General features: G+C 32.8%; 1 protein-coding gene across 21 annotated transcripts in view; it reads right to left on the bottom strand.

Moving 5' to 3' along the window:
- SOX6 (SRY-box transcription factor 6) overlaps positions 1-21,953 on the bottom strand; it is a 655,459-nt gene that overhangs the window by 252,537 nt on the left and 380,969 nt on the right. For all 21 annotated transcript variants that reach the window (XM_008005772.3, XM_037997531.2, XM_073018057.1 and 18 more), the window contains one exon: positions 11,049-11,138. In XM_008005772.3, the coding sequence (XP_008003963.1) occupies positions 11,049-11,138 (90 nt within the window). The remainder of the gene's footprint in view (positions 1-11,048; positions 11,139-21,953) is intronic.

Below are 21,953 nucleotides of genomic sequence, written 5' to 3'. Positions count from 1 at the left end.
AAAAAAAAGTATTCTGTAGTAAAGGCAATGTATGAAATAAGCAATAAAAGCACTTACATATACTTTAGGCCCTTATGATAGAAATGAACAAACTAGGAGACAGAACTGGCCTTTAAGATAGTAACCTGTGTTGCAGAACACTAATTCTATGGGAATGCTGTTAGAGCCATCCTGACCCTTTGGTGATAACAGCACTGCTAAAGTTACCTCAAGAATAACCTACATTATTTGATCTTCAAAGATCTATCATGCAGAGAAAGAAACCATGACTTTTGTGTTCCTGTGCACTCCTCCGAAGATTTATGCTTGCAATCAAAACTAAAAATGAAACCAGGCCCTCAGTGGCACTTAGTAGCAGTGTTGTAATAAATTTGCATTTTAATTCAGTATTTGCACCAAGCCCAATCATAATATGCTTGTACTATTTGATGTAATGCAGTTCCTAATTTTACTTCTTTTAGTAACAACCCTAATAAAGTAACAGGGAGCAATGCTTCCAGTCTTTAACAGTGAACTACAATGATAGTATTTAGGTTCTATAACCAAACTTTTCAGACATATTAGTTGAGTAACTATAATAAGTAATTGGTTTTCAACAGTGCCTTTGAAAAACATTGGGAACCATTTGTAGAATTTCCCATGAAAAAGTATTTGTTTAGTCAATTTTTTTCTGTCAGAAGAGACTTATTTTTCTAAGCTACAGAAGAGTATACCTACAAGCATATCTACCTTGATCCCTAAATGTAAATTTTTAAATAATTAATCATAAATGACCAACGAAAGAAAACACTATTTTCCTTATTTAGTTCCTATCACATAATTGTGTTTTTTTTTTTCTCTCTCTCTCTTATCATCTGTGTGCGTCAAACACAAGCACAGTCTGTGCTAACTCAAACAACCAGCATTACTGTTTCCCTGACACATTATCCAGAGAGGCACCTTCACACTAAGGAGGAGATGCCAGACACATCACAGAGGAGCATGTGTGTAAAACAGGCAGACTGACTAAGATGATCTCAGCCATGAAGGTTAGACCCACGCATGGAGACAGAGAATGAATCCTCATACTCTAGACATCATGTAGTATGTCACCATTGCATTTAGAAATATCTCATAAATAACTATGGCATCTTCATTCCTTTAGCAAAACTCAAACAAACATAGATACAGATGGGTTATGGGCTCTACCAGTAGTTCTGTCTTATCTTGTATCCTTCCATCATATTTCTTCAACCCTCTCTCTCATTCAGGTACAGATCAAGATAAATACTACCACATGGAGAACTGTATTATCTATATCACTCCTGGTTTGCCATACTGCCTAATTTACATAGAAAAGGGTAAAAGTGGAGTTATTTTAGTTGTTTGTGGGTTGTGGGTGGGAGGAACAGCCCATAATCTGTCTTTTTCTTGCTCCCACTGCAGAATTCGAAGGCTTTAAAGAATAACTACTTTGTATTGTATTAAACAGAGTATTCAGAGGCCAACATTCAAACCCTACCTTCACAACTTTCTGAGCGACCCTGAACAAGCTACCTAATTCTCTCAGTCTCATTTTACTCATATGTAAAATCAGTATAATAATATTTTCCACACTGGATTGTTAAAGGACTCAAATAAAATGTTAGATGTTTACTATGTAAACAATAAGACATCTTACAAAAGTTACTGACCAAATTATTTATTGACAGGAAACAGAACATATTTTGGAAGTCAGTCTTCTAATTAAGAAAGTATAATAACTGTAGTATTAATTTGAAAGGAACCTTAGGAGATTATGAAGATAACATTCCATCAGCATGGGAATACCCTCTACAACATTTCTGCTTAAAATTTTCCAGAACCCAATTTTTATTTATTTTATTAATTCATCCTTTAATTATTCCTTCATTCATTCATTCAACAAATATTTATTATTTCTGATTTTTTTAATTTTTTTTTTTTGAGACAGGGTCTCACTCTGTTACCCAGACTGGAATGCAGTGGTGCAATCACAGTCTCAACCTCCTAGGGTCAAGCAATCTTCCTGCCTCGACCTTCTGAGTAGCTGGGACTAAAGGCGCACATCACTAGGCTCAACTAATTCAACAAATATTTATTGAACATCTGCTTATACCTGAGGCACTCTCTACTAATGCAGTCCAATCTTATCATTGTCAGATAGCTATAAGTTCTTAATTTCAGTTTTTTATTAAGAACAAGTTCCCTATTACCTTAACCCCCTAAAACAGCAGAAAACAAATATTATCCTCTTCTATTCAATAAAACTTCAAGTCAAATAATATGCATTAGGCCAAACTTCCCTAGGTCTTTAATTACTATTCATACTAAATGTTCAAGACTCTTTACTATTCTAGTCATTCTGATAAATACTAATGTGACAATAGATCTCTTAAAAATATGAGACCCAGGCAGGGTGCAGTGGCTCATGCCTGTAATTCCAGCACTTTGGGAGGCCAAGGCAGGCGGATCAGCTGAGGTCAGGAGTTCAAGTCCAGTCTCACCAAAATGGTGAAACCCTGTCTCTACTAAAAATACAAAAACTAGCCAGGTGTGGTGGCACATGCCTGTAATCCCAGCTACTCAGGAGGCTAAGGCAGGAGAACCGCTTGAACCCGGGGGGCAGAGGTTGCAGTGAGGCGAGATTACACCAATGCACTCCTGCCTAGGTGACAGAACAAGACCCCATCTCAAAAAAAAAAAAAAAAAAAAAATGAGACCCCAACTGGGACACAACACTTCAGATGCAACCAGACCAAATCAAAGGTGTAAACATTTTATTCTGTATTTCATTTAAAGTTTTAATAATAAAGTTATTTTGTAATAATTGTAATAATATTAACTTGGTTTGAATCCTGATTTGAGATGACTACTATTAAATTTATGACAATTATAGCATTCTATCCTCAGTACTGCTACTAGCAAGGAGGTTACATATGGAAAAATGGTAGAGAGTTGACGGATTTTCTATTTAAGAATATTAAGAATGGTGGTTAACAGGGGTAAGGGAGAGAGAGGAATAGGGAGATGTAGGTCAAAGGGTACAAAGTTGCAGTTATGTAGCATGAATAAGTCTATAGCTCTACTCTATAACATAAAAACTAAAGTTGATAATATTGTGCTGCATGCTGGAATTTGCTACGAGAGTATATTTTGAGTGCTCTTACCACACACACAGAACAAGGTAACTATGTGAGGTGATATATACATTAATTTGCTTGACTAGTAATCATTTCACTATATGTATGTATATCAAAACTTCATGCTGTCCACCTTACATATAGATAATAAAAAAAGAATATTAGGCATGACTCAGGTACATACTCATAAAAAATCCTATGATTTAGTGTTTCTCAGATTTTAGCAGTATTCCAACTCCTATCAAGGGGTTTTAGAAACATTGCTTTACATTAATCAGATATAAAATTTTATGAGAAACCACTGATTTTTAAAGTAAAATCTAAAAAGTAAAATAATAATTTGTTATTATGTAAAAATATTAAGCTCTCTGAGTTGAAGAATCATTACCCTTATCCATTCTACAGCCCACACTTGACTCTCCTTCTAGCACCTACCCATCAGATAGAATTTTCCAATGGCAGTGATAAAGGCTGAGTTCTCTCCCTTCCCCAGCTTCATTATACTCTATGACTCTAAAAGAATATGTGCAGTTAACAATGATATATAAACATAGATCAGCTAGAAAATAATACAAATGTTGAATATTTAGAAAATAATGACAAAGTTCTAAAAGCACAAACTTATTGGATGAATAAAGCTATTTCTAGAAATATATTCATAGCCAAAAGTACCATTATCATTAAATAAAAATTTGTTACGTGAAGTATTCAAGTTAAAAGATATCAAAAAACAAAAGAAAAAGCATAAGAATAATAGGAAAGGAGAGACAATAAGGGTAAAAGCAAAATGAATTAATTGGCATATTGAAAAGCAGCAGAATTGACAAATCCAAATACTGGATTATTAGGGGAGCAATAAATAGAAAAACCACTAGCAAGTAAAATTGAAAAAAAAGAGAAAACAAATATGCAAAATTAAAAATGGGATCTATAACAGCAAATAAATGGAAGAACTAAAAATAAGATATGTATATGAAGTCAATGAGATTTGAAAATCTCATGAGATATACAATTCCCTAAGAGTTTCTTCTCTTTAAAAATATTTAGGAAAAATATTTTATGGCAAAACTGACTTAAAAGAGAAGTAGAAAATGTTAAAAAAAAAAAATCTCCAAAGAAAATTCTAGGCCTAGATGTTTTATGAGAATATTTTTCAGAATTTCAAGGAATAAGTAGCTCATGTTATTTATTCAATATTTTACGTAACCAAGAAAAAGAGGAAAAGTTTTTCAGTTCAACTATGAACACTGGTACTAAAAAATTAACAAAAGTAATATAAACATGGAAAACTCTAATCAATTTATAATTACAGTTGTAAAAATAACTATAACAACTATAATATGAGCAAATAAAATGATGCAGTACATTTAAACAAGACTATACCATGACTAATCAGGGTTTATTTCAATGACAAATTTGAAAAACAAAACCTAATAAGATATTCCATGAAATAAAATGCAAGTTATCATAAAAGACCAAACTCCTAGTAGACTAGAAGGATATCTTTAAATGAATATTTTAAATCAATAGTCAATAGAATGCTTAATATGAAATATTAAAAACTCCATAAATTAAAAACTACACTGAAATATCTGCTATTACCTCTCTATTACTTAATATTATTCTTGGCATTCAAGGCAATGAACGTATGAAGGGTGGGTGGGAGTGGGTAGCAAAGAGACATATAACTATCAAAAAGGAAGAGAAAACATATCTACTGAAATATGACTACAGCTAAAAGTTCAATACAGGGAAGTTACAAAATTAACTAGCAAAATTCAATAGCATCCCTAAATATAACAAAAGGAAAATAGAATGAAAAATATCTCATTCACAAGAGTAAGCAAAAATATTAAATATTATTAAGAAAACATCAAAGGAAATGTGCAGAACCTATATTTTACAGACAAAATATTATTGAGAGACATAAAATAACTGAATAAATGACTTTGAATGGAGCAATTCGATAGTATAAAGATGTCAGTTCATCCTACCATTTCAAATAAATGTAATATAATCTTTTAAAAAATCACTTTGGAATTTTAATTAACAACTTGATAAAATAAATTAAAGATAAACTTTAAACAAGTATGGAAGCACCTTAAAGAAAAATTATGAGTGTAGTCTTGCAATACTTACTTTTGAAGGATACTAAAGTTACAGTGATTAATATAGCATAGTACTAATAAAAGTTTAGATGCAAAAATCAATGGAATAGAACCAAAATCTGATAAATAGTTCCAAATATGTAATCAGAGTGTAATAAAAGATGCTATTTCAAGCCAGAGGAGGTAAGATAGATTATTTAATAAACAGTACAGATATTTGGTTAACTGCTTGAGAATAAAATTAAGTTATATTTCTAGTTGACATTATTCATCAAAACATATTTAAGATGTATTATATAGTTAAGTGTTTAAAAATATAGCCAACAAATTGGATGAAAATATAGCAGAATATTGTTCAATTTCAGGATGAGGAAGCCTTTCTAAACAAATCCCCTATAGAAGAAAGCATTAAAAAAGGGATGGAAAAACTGACAATAAAACCAGAAAATAAAACAAATGACAAAATGCAACATATATCACAAAGTTTAATACTATTAAAACATATATTAAGAGTTCTTAGAAAATATTGAGAACTGGACAAGTTTTTTAAAGGAAAAATGGGCAACCAACATAAATACGCAGTTCACAAAGGAAGAGATATTCAATTGCAAATAAAGGGAGATAAAGCACCTCATTCTCACTAATAGTCAAAAAACTCACTAAATCAACAATGATATGTTTTTCCCTTATAAAAACGGCAAGAAATTTTAAATTAATAATACTTGTTATTCAGGGCAAGAGAATAAAAACTTGCAGATACTACTGGTGAGAGCACGAAATACTATACTCTTCCTGAAGGGTAACTGGCAATATGAATCAAAAGTCTTTTTAAAAAGAAGTAAGGAAAAGAAGTCAAATTGTCCCTGTTTGCAGATGACATGATTGTATATTTAGAAAACCCCATCATCTCAGCCCAAAATCTCCTTAACCTGATAAGAAACTTCAGCAAAGTCTCAGGATACAAAATCAATGTGCAAAAATCACAAGCATTCTTATACACCAGTAACAGAAAAACAGAAAGCCAAATTATGAATGAACTCCCATTCACAATAGCTTCAAAGAGAATAAAATACCTAGGAATCCAACTTACAAGGGATGTAAAGGACCTCTTCAGGGAGAACTACAAACCACTGCTCAGTGAAATAAAAGAGGACACAAACAAATGGAAGAACATACCATGCTCATGGGTAGGAAGAATCAATATCGTGAAAATGGCCATACTGCCCAAGGTAAGTTATAGATTCAGTGCCATCCCCATCAAGCTACCAATCATTTTCTTCACAGAATTGGGAAAAAAACTGCTTTAAAGTTCATATGGAACCAAAAAACAGCCCGCATTGCCAAGACAATCCTAAGTCAAAAGAACAAAGCTGGAGGCATCACGCTACCTGACTTTAAACTATACTACAAGGCTACAATAACCAAAACAGCACGGTACTGGTACCAAAACAGAGATATAGACCAATGGAACAGAACCGAGTCCTCAGAAATAATACCACACATCTACAGCCATCTGATCTCTGACAAACCTGACAAAAACAAGAAATGGGGAAAGGATTCCCTATTTAATAAATGGTGCTGGGAAAATTGGCTAGCCATAAGTAGAAAGCTGAAACTGGATCCTTTCCTTACTCCTTATACGAAAATTAATTCAAGATGGATTAGAGACCTAAATGTTAGACCTAATATCATAAACACCCTAGAAGAAAACCTAGGTAATACCATTCAGGACATAGGCATAGGCAAGGACTTCATGTCTAAAACACCAAAAGCAGCAGCAACAAAAGCCAAAATTGACAAATGGGATCTAATCAAACTAAAGACCTTCTGCACAGCAAAAGAAACTACCATCAGAGTGAACAGGCAACCTACAGAACGGGAGAAAATTTTTGCAATCTACTCATCTGACAAAGGGCTAATATCTAGAACCTACAAAGAACTCAAACAAATTTACAAGAAAAAAACAAACAACCCCATCAAAAAGTGGGCAAAGGATATGAACAGACATTTCTCAAAAGAAGACATGCATACAGTCAACAGACACATGAAAAAATGCTCATCACTGGCCATCAGAGAAATGCAAATCAAAACCACAATGAGATACCATCTCACACCAGTTAGAATGGCAATCATTAAAAAGTCAGGAAACAACAGGTGCTGGAGAGGATGTGGAGAAATAGGAACACTTTTACACTGTTGGTGGGATTGTAAACTAGTTCAACGATTGTGGAAAATGATATGGCGATTCCTGAATTATCTAGAACTAGAAATACCATATGACCCAGCCATCCCATTATTGGGTATACACCCAAAGAATTATAAATCATGCTGCTATAAAGACACATGCACACGTATGTTTACTGCAGCACTATTCACAATAGTAAAGACTTGGAATCAATCCAAATGTCCATCAGTGACAGACTGGATTAAGAAAATGTGGCACATATATACCATGGAATACTATGCAGCCATAAAAAAGGATGAGTTCGTGTCCTTTGTAGGGACACGGATGCAGCTGGAAACCATCATTCTCAGCAAACTATCACAAGAACAGAAAACCAAACACCGCATGTTCTCACTCATAGGTGGGAATTGAACAATGAGATCACTTGGACATGGGAAGGGGAACATCACACACCAGGGCCTATTGTGGGGAGGGGGGAGGAGGGAGGGATGGCATTGGGAATTATACCTGATGTAAATGACGAGTTGATGGGTGCTGACGAGTTGATGGGTACAGCACACCAACATGGCACATGTATACATAGGTAACAAACCTGCACGTTGTGCACATGTACCCTAGAACTTAAAGTATTAAAAAAAAAAAAAAAAAAAAGAACAAACTCTTTGAACCAGGAATTTCACTTTTAAGAATATAACCTAAATAACCACTAATAAGTTCATAAGTCTTAATAAAAATGTTATCTGTTTTCAAGATAGGTGCTCTTTGTACCAACAAACAATAAAAACAAATGTTGAAGAAAAGGCCCAGTTACATTATGAAAACCTCACTTCATGCAATACTTTCTGCCAACAAAAATAATATTTTAGAAGATAACTCAATCTCAGGAAAATTCATAATATATCATTAAGTGGGGAAAATAGATTACAAAAAAATTATAATGGGATGATTCTAATTTTATGGGGAAAAATTAACATAAATATGCATAATTTAAAATGGAAAGAATACACAATAAGATACAGGTAGAATTAAAAGACAGTTTCACTACCTTTATGTTTTTTTCTATGTTTCTTACAAATAAATACATATGAATGTTGCAATCAGAAAAATATAAGAGCTATCAAAAATACATAATGCTCGAGATATAATATTAAATACTGATAACCCATGATTGTATGTATTCCTCAAAGACATAATTTAGGTCATTTTAAAATTTCAGGATAATGAGAAGTAATTTAGGTGGATAATAACTGGCCTGGTTTCCACCAGAATAAAAATGTATGTTGAGTTTTGGCAGTGGTTTATTCAAACTATTTAAATACTACTTTAACTGATTTTTTCATTTTTAAATTAATCTTTATTAGTACATTTTCTGTAGAAGATATTAGTATGTATGAAGAGATGATAATGTAGAATAAAGATAAATTTAATAAGAATCTTATATTTTATGCCCATAAGAAACTCAGAATAACACAAATGAAAGTTCATGTATCACAAAGAATCCAAAAAAAAAAGGTTAAAGATTTTGAAAAGGTTAATTTTTCATGTGATTCACTTTTGTGATTTATACATTTCAAGTATCCAAGACTAGTCCTTTTTTTAAATTTTGAATTCAAAATTAGAATTAAATATAAAGAAAGATGGAAAGTGAGGGAGAAAATATACCCTGAAGTACAATAACTCCACGTTGAATTATAACATAACAAAATGTTAGTTTTCACATTACTAACAGAAAGCAGGACCCTCATCATTCACGCTGGAAAAAGCTTGCCTTTGTACAAACCATTTCTGTTCTCACTGTTATAAAAAGGAATGACTTTGGAAAGGGAAGAAAACACAGAATGACGTGCAAAGTAGCAAACACCATGTTATTGCAGCTGGATAGAGAATATGTCACTAATGACTTTCTTTGTATCCATCAATAAGTTGAGTTTCTTTTTTTTCCAAAACAGCAAATGGCCTTTATGAGTACAAAACAGAAGTAGGGGAACTCAAAATAATATCCAGTTTCCACTGGTTGTGATACACAATTTTAGTTAATGCAATGATTTATTAATTATTTGCTGGGAAAAAAGATGACTTCCTTTTCTCTTCATTTGAGTTGAAAATGACATACCTGAAAACTAGGAAATTTTCTGTAGTAAATTCAAAATAACATTTACATTAGATAATTATTATCAAATTTTCATCTTAACTCAGATATTATCCACGACCAATAGGAAGATTCAACTAAAGTTGTTTGATAAATTCAGAAAACTAATGTAACTAAGCACCCAAATCGTTAGTGCCAATCACAGTGATGACTGTCCGTAAAGATTGACAGAGTTAATGAGTGATCACGAATTTCATTCATAATGCAAATATATATACAGCACTTCTTCTCCATAAATGAATTAGCAAGAGTTCCATTAGTAGGCAAAAAGTATAACTCTCGATTGATAAGGTAACTTACTATCTGAATGGATTGGGATAGTTCACTTCTTAATATGTCTAAAAATAATAACATCCATCACATATATTCAAAAGTAAAGATGTTTATTTATTCGCATCTGAGTCAGAGACCATGAAATGCTAAACCTAATGAAATTTGAGCTTAATCAACATAGGATCCTTTGTATATATTAATAATAACCACCAAACTTAAACTCATGAGTACTTTCTTAAGTGCCAGGTATTGTTCTAAGAACTATACATGTATTAACTCTCTTAATTAGCCTATGAAGGAAGTACTTGTATTATCCTCATTTTAGAGATGAGGATTATAAAACATGAAAAAGGCCGGGCGTAGTAACTCACACCTGTAATCCCAGCAATTTGGGAGGCCAAGATAGGCAGATCACGAGGTCAAGAGATCGAGAACATCCTGGTCAGCCTGGTGAAACCCCTCTCTACTAAAAATACAAAAATTAAGTGGGCATGGTGGCACATGCCTGTAGTCCCAGCTACTCAGGGGCCTGAGGCAGGAGAATCACTTGAACCCGGGAGGCAGAGGTTGCAGTGAGCTGAGATCGCGCCACTGCACTCCAGCCTGGCAACAGAGTGAGTCTCTATCTCAAGAAAAAGAAGGAAAAGAAAGAAAAGAAAAGAAAAAAAAAGTTCAGTGGCTTGTCCAAAGTACTCATCCAGTGATAGAGCCAGGATTTGAACCAAGGTAAACAGGCTTCAGAATCCCCCAATAAACCATTATGTACAGCACATTCTAGAAACATTTTTAAAGGTGCTACAGGCAACTCATTTTGATTAGAAGAAATTCAAAATAATTTGGATTCATAAATTAAGCTATTATTATAATTTTAAGAGGAAAAACTAAGACTATCTTTAGCTTAATTTGTTCATCTTTTGACATAAGGTTTTTATACTTTTTTTGTGAAGTAAATTAATGAGGCAGCATATCCCATAAGTTATATGTTTATAGACTAATACAAAAAGGGGAGAAATTTTTCAGTTTGTAAACATTGCAAGGAATAAAAGCTGAGAAACGTATAATACACTTACCCTCTCATGTACAATCAAATGTTAGATGTAAGATTTAGTGTTATGGTACAGAAGATCAGCAAATGCATTGTTACACAAAATAATATAACTGCATTGACATGTTCAATATATTTTATGTTGTACCTTTAATTTCCCCAAGAAGTTCACTGGTATTTAGTCTTTCCATTTTTTCCTTCCAATCTTTTGAAAGTAGTTTTTCCATGCAGGAGGAATCTATTAAAATACAAAAGTAAGTATTAAAAATATATATTTATTACAAATTTAGAAAGTCAGTTTATGGGGAAATTTTCATTTAAGAATGCACAAAGCTGTTTTTGTTGCTGTAGCTTGAACTCCAGGATATAGAAAATTACATTATTCTATAATATGTATTATAAAATACCACCATAAAGTTTATTTTCACCAGATAATTATTTAAACTATCATCTAGGAGAAAAAAGATAATGCTCAATAATCTATTTTAGTATTATAATTCTATTAATATTCAATTCACATTTGTCATTTCTTAGATTGATAGCATATAAAAGAGGGCTCTTTCCTATGAGTTTAACATTACATACTCCTTTTAATCCAGGCAATTTTTTTTAAGTCCAAGCAAAATGTATGTGCTGTGCAAGAAACAATAACAGATATTCAGGAGAGAAGAGGCCAATCTGAAACCACTTAGTTCTTAAAAAAGAAATCTAACTTTTGTAAAATATCCAATGAGAGCAAAACAAGAAGAAAATGAAATTAAGATGTTCTCTGACGCCTAGTAATAAAAACTGCTAAAACTTTTCTCTTATGTAAAAACCAATACATATTTTTATTAAATAAATACCTATATAAATACCATTTATTTGCCCTACTGTATTTCTAAATAGCATACTAGAATGCAGGGAGTAATTACACTTGTTTTTATCAAGATTCATAAAGATTACAGAAATCCAAACTTTAGAAGGTTCTGATAATTACCAAATTTTTCTCAATGAGTTATTTCTGCTCTCTATGCAAATGGATTTGCAACTGGCACTACTGCTTACAACTATTTATTTGTATCTTTTAAGCCTCAAATCTTAACAAATAGGTCATGTTTCCAAAAGGGAATGCAGATTTAAATACTAAATCCTTAGTGCAAAGCATACTCCCATAAAACTTTAACATTCCAAGTGTCAAAATTCTGATAACTTCCTTTTAAAATTATATTTAAAACATTTACTCCAATTCTAAATGCCTTTTCTCTCTCATATCAGCACCTATCTCTTTAGTATTTTCCCCTTCTTTTTTTTTTTTTTTTTTCTCCAGCTTCTAAATCCTCCTTGAATTTTTCAGAATGACAGTAAGGTCAAGATGCATCTAAACGGCTTTAGAAGCTAGATAAGCTTCAGAAAAAGACAGTGAGCCCTGGGCTGAGATGAGAAGACCACTGCATGGTTAGAAAGTATTGGTGAAAAAACAATTAACATTTGTCTGTGACACGATCAATCAATCAAGGAAGGGATAGAATCCAGATCAGCGTGTTGTGAAAACGGCTAATGAAGAACAACCATCCAAACTGGCTATCACAGAGCTAAAGTTCTTTCTAAATAGAAGTCGGCTTGATTTTATTAATGAAAGCTCCTTGCCCATTCCCTTACTTCTTCCCTCCCCTTTTCCTTCCTTCCTACCTTCCTTCTTTCTTTAGTCCATTATTTCCTATTATTTTCTCAGTTTTCAACAAATGATCTACTAGTGTGCTTCAAAATTGGATTCTGAGTGATGTTCCAATGGGGCCTACATGCATGTGCATATATTCAGGTTGTATTTAATTGCTGAAGTAGCCTCTTACTATTTTTTATTCAAATTCAGAAACAAGATATATGTTTTGTTCTATACTATTTTGTTTTTATGCTAAAGTCATACAAATGATAATACTAAGTTAAGAGTTAGGAAGCAATTCTTCAAATCCATGCCTGTCACAGATTACTTTTTCTCAAATCAGGTTTGAATTGCTGAGATTGATTGATATAACATTAGATTATGGATAAGAATAGTCAACAAAAAGTTTTTATTTTCATATCCTACCCAATTTTGTTTTATTACCCTTTCATACATTATATCAGTGCACTAAGCTAATAATTACTGATACAATTACAAAAGCATAACTTTTTTAGCTAAAGTTTGAGTTGACAGCATATATTATAGTAGTCAAAGATAAAAGCCCAATTTATTTGTAATACTAACAAATTCAGAGCAAGTCCATATACTAGGATTAAATGCACGTTAGGATGTAAAACAGGCTAAAATATGTCTCTCATTTTTATAAATAGACCTGAAATCTTTTAGAGCTCCAATAAAAGAATGCTAAAACTTCATGGGAGAAAAAGAGAGCTATACGAACAACAGGAATACACATTTCAAATATAAATCAAATCACGTGGACACAGCTTTATATAAAAGCTACTCATTAATAAAATGGTTGGTAACTTCAAAACGTTTCGCATTCCTATCAGAAAATTAATCCTTACTGCAACGTTCAGTTAATCTAGCTTTATGAGTTCTCATTTCAGTAGAAGAAACTGAGGGAAAAAATACAGCAGCCTTTGCATATCTACATTTTCAGCCATGAAAATATTTAATAGCAATCACTGATTGCCTTTATCTATAGGACAATGAAAGTTACTACATACAAGCTTATCAATGTTTAATCTCAAGACTAGGAGATTCCCGGAAGACCTGTAAGAAAGTCTCTTGACAAATGACTGCATTCTACCCCATTATGTGACTGCCAGACCTCTACAGCATACCACAATTGGTGCTAAGCATTCTCCATGTAATAATGTAAAATAAGTAGAATGAGAGAAAAAAAGCCAAATGAAGTGGATTGTTACTAAGCACTGTATAAGCAGAAGACGCTATTGCTACCACCAAAAGGTTCCTGATTTGAAATGAGAAAATATTTAATAGATACAAAGTTACAAATAAAATTTATGTTTTCAAATTTCTATCTCAAAACAATATCCAGGTATGGGTACAACTTAAAAGTAAGGATCCATTCCCTTTGTGCCACATTTGTCAACTACATAAATGGGATACTAGTATTATAGAGGCAATTGATCAGATCAGACTTTGCCCTATTCTGATCTAGCATAAATGCAAAAATCAGAGTGGTAAAAATAAGTAAAGAAGGCCGGTTTGCATTACATGGAAAGAATAAGATAACATTAAGTGGCTTTAACACAGTAATCACGTAAGATTCCAAATGAAAAAAAAAGACTGAACAGCCCCAAGACACTCTTGGATTATCTTATACACATAAATATATTTTACAAAATTAATTTGAAAACAATGAACTAATTAGTTACAATGCTGCCACCATCCTCAAAACAATTTAACAATATCTAGCAAATTTATTATCTGACTTTGACTCTTCCAAGTTTAATGTCTTTGAGTTGTCATCATCTGAAATCAGGAGAGAAAATATATGCTTTTTGGAAATGGGAATAAAGAATTACATTACAGCATGAAAAATGTCACCATAATATGTCCATATTTTTAAAAGACAAATGTAAGTCATAATGCTAAAGTAACATCATGCTAAAGTTGTATTGAAATAGAAAATGCCAAAATTAATTCCTCTTACTTTGAAATAATCTGTTTCCATTAACCAATATATATTCAGTGAAATGCAGGACTTTATCTTCTCTAATTTTTATAAATAATAATGATTAAAAGGGTACTATCAAAAATCAAGAGCTGGACTTCAGTTCTCATCTGTAATTTAAGCAAGGATGTAAACATTTTGATGTATTATAAATTATCACTTGCATTGTTTCTGGTTTTTTCTTTCTCTTTTCAAATTGAAACTTTTCTCTTTCAAGAAATTTGAGAGAAAAGGAAGATAGAATTCAGAACTATTTTGTTTTTAAAATATCATGCATAATAAATTACAAAGCAATGTTTCTGCTTCCTAAGTACTTAGGTTTCAGGCTAGGTAAGTCAAGTATGCTTTATCACAGCTGAGTAATGTTTTTGCTAATTAACTTAGTAATTAATTTTATGATGTAAGAAAAATTAAAAGAAAGAGTATATGAGATATTGATTTCCTAATCTGTATGAAGACATTTGGGGAACAATTTGAATTACTTCTAGTTAGACAGATCTGCAGCAGTATTAACTCCTATACTATACAAAATAAAGGTATTTCAGATAGATTAAAAATAAATAAATTGTCATTAAAGTTAGAGCATGGGGAAGAGGAAGAGACAATGTGACAAATCTTTATTGCACTTTACAACAATCTACCTATAAGCAAACCCTTATTTTACTTTTACCTCGTGATATTTAAACTTAGAAATGCTAAAACACTAGAAACAACATAAAAAAATCTTCAAAATATTTTAGTGAGGAAAACAATTTTTGCTGGCTCTGTGTGCAGATTTTCTATTGCTTATTAACACTTCGAGAAAATGGTAAAGCAATTCCTTTTATTTTTACCATAGGAATCATAAATTTCAAATGTAATAAATTTTTCTATTTATCCAAGAACAATGATAACTTATCAAAAGTATCCATGACCTTGGTTTACAATTACATCCAGCAAAATATATTTATATCCCTACTGATTATCCATCCCGCATTTTTCATTAGGAAACACAGAGTTGCACATGCCAGTTACTGTACATTTTTCCACAGTGGCAAGTGCTCCACAATACAGTGGGATAAAATTGGAACTTGGAGAGCTTGAAGAGCACTCTTAAATTTTAATTAAAACCCTCCAAGCTCACTAAAAATAATTAGACACTAAAATGTGCCAGTTTTATTTTGAAGTCACTATAACGTACAAAGCACACTCCCTGACGACTGCTCATGCTCTTCTCTCTCTCTCCCCCTCTCCCTCTCTCTCCAATGAAACAACTGATTTTCCAAATAAGAACAAGGGGGTATAAATAGAGGCTGTTTTCAGGCCTGCTCTTCACGCTGGGAAGCTGACAGAAAAGACAGCAGAGTGGGTTTTTCAGACTACACCAAATAAACCTAGAATAACTTCCCTAACCAAGAGTACAAATCACTAACAAACTCTAGATAAAATCCAGTCTGCAAGTAACACCATGAGTTACATTACTGATCTTTTTTGATCCAAAAGTCAAACCTTTAACCTCTTAAATGTTTTTGCTATCTTAAAATATCACATACAATGCTATATTCCATCCTATATTTAGCCAAGCAGCAAGAGAAAGCATGCCTTTCCCATACAGCAGGGCAATGATATAAACATCAACACAGATGCTCTGCCAGGAAGAGCTGGACTTCTCAAGCACTTGATCATTAAGGAATGCACCAACTGTTTTGGATAATCTCGTGCCAGCTCCCCTTTTGCTCCACACTCCCCTCTGGGAGTGGTCAATCTTGTCCTGGTCCTAATTTTTCATTTTACTCCTCCATAACACCCCTCCCCCATTACCAAAAAGATGAGAAATGGCATTTATGCCTAGCAATGAAAAAGCAGGCTCACTTCCCCAAACAGACTAAAACTTTAAAACAATTAACCCTCCCCTCTTCTTTCAGATAAATTACTAAGTATAAAATGCAATCTGTTTCCTTTGTTTACTCAATATGAACAATTTGTAAATGACTCAAGGATAAAATTCAGAAAATGTTGTGCTAAATTAGAACCATTATAAACATGCTAATGACTCAATGCTTGAGTAAAACATGCATGATCGGTGTGAAAAAAATAGATTTAGTTCCTGTGAAATTTTGTTGTGCTGCCTTAAAATGATTTGGTCATTAAATCAGATATATTCCTTCCAGGAAAAATGTTAATTCCAAAACCACTTTACTAGATAATACAGTTTGTGTGTGTGTGTGTGTGTGTGTGTGTGTGTGTGTGTGTGTGGCAGTGGAAGCTATTGGAAATGTAATTAGAACTGTTAGATGCAAGATTCTGGCATGCTCATAAGGAAGAAAAAGTCCCACACCACATTTGAAACCTGCACATACACATACAGACATCATCATAATCAGTACAATATTCTCTCTATACACAATTTTTATCTGCCAAAGTCTTAGATATTTTTTTCATAGGCATTCTTTAAAACCAGTACTTAATGTATGTCAGTGAAAGTCACATTGTTCTATCAGTGCAGGTAAGAGGTACCTCTTTTATCTGCTTTCCAAAGCTGCCTAACACCTATAACAATAACAGGAATTGTTCAAAAGCAACTGCTTCTGACATTTCCTTCAAAGCACAACTGCTACCAATGCCAATCTAGAAAAAGAAGGAAACATATAGCAGGTGATTCAGAAACTTATGGCCTGCTGCTATAGCTAAAAAAGACTTCAATGATCATAAAGACCAATACCCTCATTTCAGAAATGAGAAAACAGAGTCAAGATAAGGAAGTCACCTGCCTTGCCAATGTCAAAATGTTGGTGGTAGAGTCCCAACTTCAGTTCAGTGCTTGTTTTGCTGACATGACTATTTAAATCATTATTTGAACAGAGGTTTGACTGTCTCCACAATGTAGCATCCAAAAGTGAAAAATAAAAAATTTTCTACTTATTATTTGCTTTAGATATGAAATAAGACACTCTAATTCTTTGGAGAGGGGTCCAAAAAATCCCACATATTGCAATGAAAACCAACAGTGTTCAACTGCCAGTTCTCCTGTTCACACTCACTTATGCTGGTTTTCCTTTCCTCCACAACTCTTTTTCCATAATGCTTTATTTTGTTTGAATTACAAGCTCTCCTTTTCTGAATACCATCCACTAATGAACAGGTAACGGTTTGCTAAAATTACTGTTGAACTCATAAGGTAATTCCTTCCAAGGTAAGTTTTATTTTCATCTATCAGAAGTACATGTGCAGGCTGAAGCCTTGGTTTTTCACTGTAGTATTTTGCCCAGGAGGCCTTCAAATTTGCCACAATTTTAATGGAATAAAAATGTTCCATTAGAAACTATGGCTATCCATGTTGCTAAAATATCACTCACCGTGACATCTTCTCTACACCCTATTTTCTGCTTCTGTTCTTTGGGTTCTACAACTATTTGTTTTATTTTTACTCTTTAAAATATATACTTCCCTTTTTTAAATTGTGTTCTAATTTCTGTGGAAATAATCATTTTTGCATCCAGTGTGTCCTATATTCTTTATTTTGGTTTATTTGGGAAAATATTTCTGACTGCTGTTGTCTTGATGAGAGTGGTCATAGCTCTGTGTTGCTTGCCTTCTACTGCTCCCCCTAGCCACACAAAGAGAAATTTGATCCAATCAGAATTACCTGCTGGAACTATCTAAAGGCTCTCTCACGCTCAGGTTGGAAGCTGTAAACATGTGGATCTCGAACAGTCATGACCATCCTACCTGGCACATAGATAGAGCCTGCCTGCAATAAGAGTGAATGAAGCCAAAAATACAAAGAAAAGCAGAAGGAGCAGCAATAATAATGGATAGAGAAAAAAATCTTTACATCATGTTAGCACACTTACATCCCAAAATAGATAAAACTGAATTTTATTCCTGGGCTTTTGGTAATGTAAGCCAATACATTCCTATTAATTTGAGTTGGGTTTCTGCAAGTTGCAACTTAAAAAAAATCTAAACATTATGAAAACCATAACCAAAAGTGTCATACATACACGAATGTGTTATATTCTAAATTTTAAGCATCTGGAAACCACCAAAGAGTTAATGTGTACTACCACATAAAAATATTTATTATGTATACAGTAATGAGCTGCATAAAGACAAACCCCACATACAATGGTAGTCTTCCATAGGATTATAACGTCATATTTTTACTGTATCTTTTCTATGTTTAGATCCACAATTATTTACCATTGGGTTACAACTGCCTACAGTATTTAGTATAGTAACATGCTACACAGGTTTGTAGCCTAAGGGCAATAGGTTATACTATATAGCCTAGGTGTGTACTAGGCCATACCATCTAGGTTTGTGTAAGTACCTTCTATGATGTTTGCATGACAATGAAATTGCCTAAGAATGCATTTCTCTGAATGTATCCTCATTGTCAAGCAACATGTGACTGTACTTTGAAATAAACTTCTTGCTTCATTAAAAGATATACAAAGATCTTAAGGCAAATGTTTATAGCATTGCTACTTACAGTAACTTTATATAAATTAGGACTTTCTCAACATGATGCAACCAAAAGAAAACACAGCAGAAATTAAGTGAAAACTGAGGCTCATTTAAAAAAAAAAAAAAAAAAAAAAAAACCCTTTCATCTGAGGTCAGCAGTCCCTGACTTTAAAGTTATGTGTTCAAAACAGCTTCACTGTTCTGATTAATTGACTTTATATTTAATGTCATAATATTAAATTATAAAATAAGATTTTACTGATAAAATATCAATTTTTATCTATTTTACTTTATATATCAGCAATCCACAAAAGATCAATTTAAAACAAGGTTATATTCCTCAATTTGGTTTTAAGGACCCTTTATAGTTTGACCCTGGTGCTTAATTTCCTATTATTCCATTTACATGAAACTCTTCTTTTTGTCCAAATGAGTACACCAAGCATGCCTGTCTCCACTGTACATACCTGTGCTTTTTCACTTCCCCTCTTTGATCACCACATCCTCCTGACTTGAATGTCTCCCCACTTTTTGACACTTATGAAAAACCCTCCTATTCTACTGTGCCTACATCAAATGCCACCTCCTCAATTATGCCTTGATTCATCACTTCAAACATAACTTCTCATCTTCTCAAGGAAAATAATTAACACTTGCTGAGCACATATCTGTCAGGCACTGTATTTTTTATATTCTTCTCATCTATCAATCAACTCAATCAACTCATTTAACTCTGAATTTTATGACTGCTTTTATATCTACCAACACTAGTATTTATCTATACCACAATATAACTACATATTACGTTTCTTGATGGTCAGGGAATGTTTCTGATACCCCTTTGTGTTTTTCCATAATGCTTAACCCAGAGCTCTGCACATAAATGCTAAAACTAATTCCCTGATATACAAAAAAAAGATCATGACTATTGTGTGTCAAGCAGCTATAAAACTAGATTTTTTAATTAACTATATTCACATACAATTTACATATAATAAAATGCACCCATTTAAAATATAAATTTAATAAGTTTTGACAAATTATATACTCATGTAGCTGCACCCCCCCAAAAGAAGATACAGAACATTTCTAAAAAGTTATCTTATGCTCCCTTTCCAGGCAATCATCCATGCTCCTGGACTCAGGCAACCAGTGATATAATTTCTATCACTATAAAATAATTTTGCCTATTCTTGAATTTCATAAAAATGAAAGTATAGGCCGGGCGCGGTGGCTCAAGCCTGTAATCCCAGCACTTTGGGAGGCCGAGACGGGCGGATCACGAGGTCAGGAGATCAAGACCATCCTGGCTAACCCGGTGAAACCCCGTCTCTAGTAAAAAAATACAAAAAAATAGCCGGGCGAGGTGGCGAGCGTCTGTAGTCCCAGCTGCTCGGGAGGCTGAGGCAGGAGAATGGCGTAAACCAGGGAGGCGGAGCTTGCAGTGAGCCAAGATCCGGCCACTGCACTCCAGCCTGGGCGACAGAGCGAGACTCCGTCTCAACAACAACAACAACAAAAAATGAAAGTATACAATATATTCTTTTTTGGATATGGATTCATTCATTCAGCATAAAGTTTTTGAGATTCATTCATGTTGTAGCATGAATTAGTAGTCTGGTCCTCTTTATTAATTTCCTTTTTATGAATACAACACATAATGTCTGTATAATGTGTATCTATTCATCTGTCTATGGACATGTGGGTTGTTTTCAGTTTAGAGGTATTAGAAATAAAACTAATATACAAATTCATTCACAAGTCTTTTTATGACTATATTTTTTTCCCCTTTAAAAATTGAATTTCCTCTAAAAGTGGGGTAGCTATATGCCTGACTTTATTTTTATAAACTGCCAAAAGGTTTTCCAAAGTGGTTGCATCATTTTATACTTCCACCAACAATGAATGAGCCTTCTAGTTATTTCATATCCTCAACAATATGTCTTAGTGTTAGCAGTTTAATTTAGTCATCCCAGAGGGTATAAAGTGGTATTTTAATGTAGTTTTATTTATATTTCCTTAATGACTAAGATATTGAGCATATTTTCATATGCTTTTTGACCATTCATATATATTTTACCCATTTTTACATTGGGTTGTGAAGTCATCTCTCAAATATATGTAATGTAAATATTTTTACCTAGTCTACAGCATGCCCTTTGGTTTTCGCAAGGTGTCTTTTGAGGAGCTAGAGTTTTCACTTTAATGTGATTTAATTATCAAATTTTTAATGACTAGTATTTTCTGGATTCTGTCTAAGAAATCTTTGTCTATATTAATATCACAAACATTTTTTTCCTATGTTTTCTTCAAGAAACTTTAGAGTTTAGTTTTACATTTAGGTCTATGATCAATTTTAATTTATTTTGTATGTATGCTATGAGGTAAAAGATAAAATTAATTTTCTTTCATATAAATATCCAGTTGTTCCAGCATCATTTGTCAAAAAGATCATTTTTTCCCAATGAATTATCTTAGCTTAACTGTTGAAAATAAAAAGACTATGTGTAGAGTGTGTGTGTGTGTGTGTGTGTGTGTTTGTGTGTGTGTGTTTGTAGATCTATTTCTTAATTCTCTTTTCTGTTCTATTAATCAATTCATTATCCTTACTATAATACCAAACTGTCTTCATTGTTGCAGCCTTATAATAAGTCTTGAAATCACATGGAATAAGCATCTGTTCTTCTATTTCAAATTTGTTTTGGTTATGCTAAGTCCTTTGTATTTTCAGATAAATTTTAGAATTGGTTTGCCTACCAAAAAAAAAAGATTTTCTGGAATTCTGATTGAATTTGTCTTGAATTTACAGGAAAATTTTAGGATTATATTTAATATTAGCATTTAAAGATATAAATTTCCTTCTAAGTGTTACTTTAGCTACATCCCATACATTTTATTAGGTTGGGTTTTCACTATCATTTAGTTTAAAATATTTTATAATTTTCCTTGTTCTTTCT

The sequence above is a fragment of the Chlorocebus sabaeus genome, chromosome 1, assembly GCF_047675955.1.
Source record: "Chlorocebus sabaeus isolate Y175 chromosome 1, mChlSab1.0.hap1, whole genome shotgun sequence".
Lineage (NCBI taxonomy): Eukaryota > Metazoa > Chordata > Mammalia > Primates > Cercopithecidae > Chlorocebus > Chlorocebus sabaeus.
Note: the sequence above shows the minus strand (reverse complement) of the source record. Positions and strands in the feature narration are given on the sequence as shown.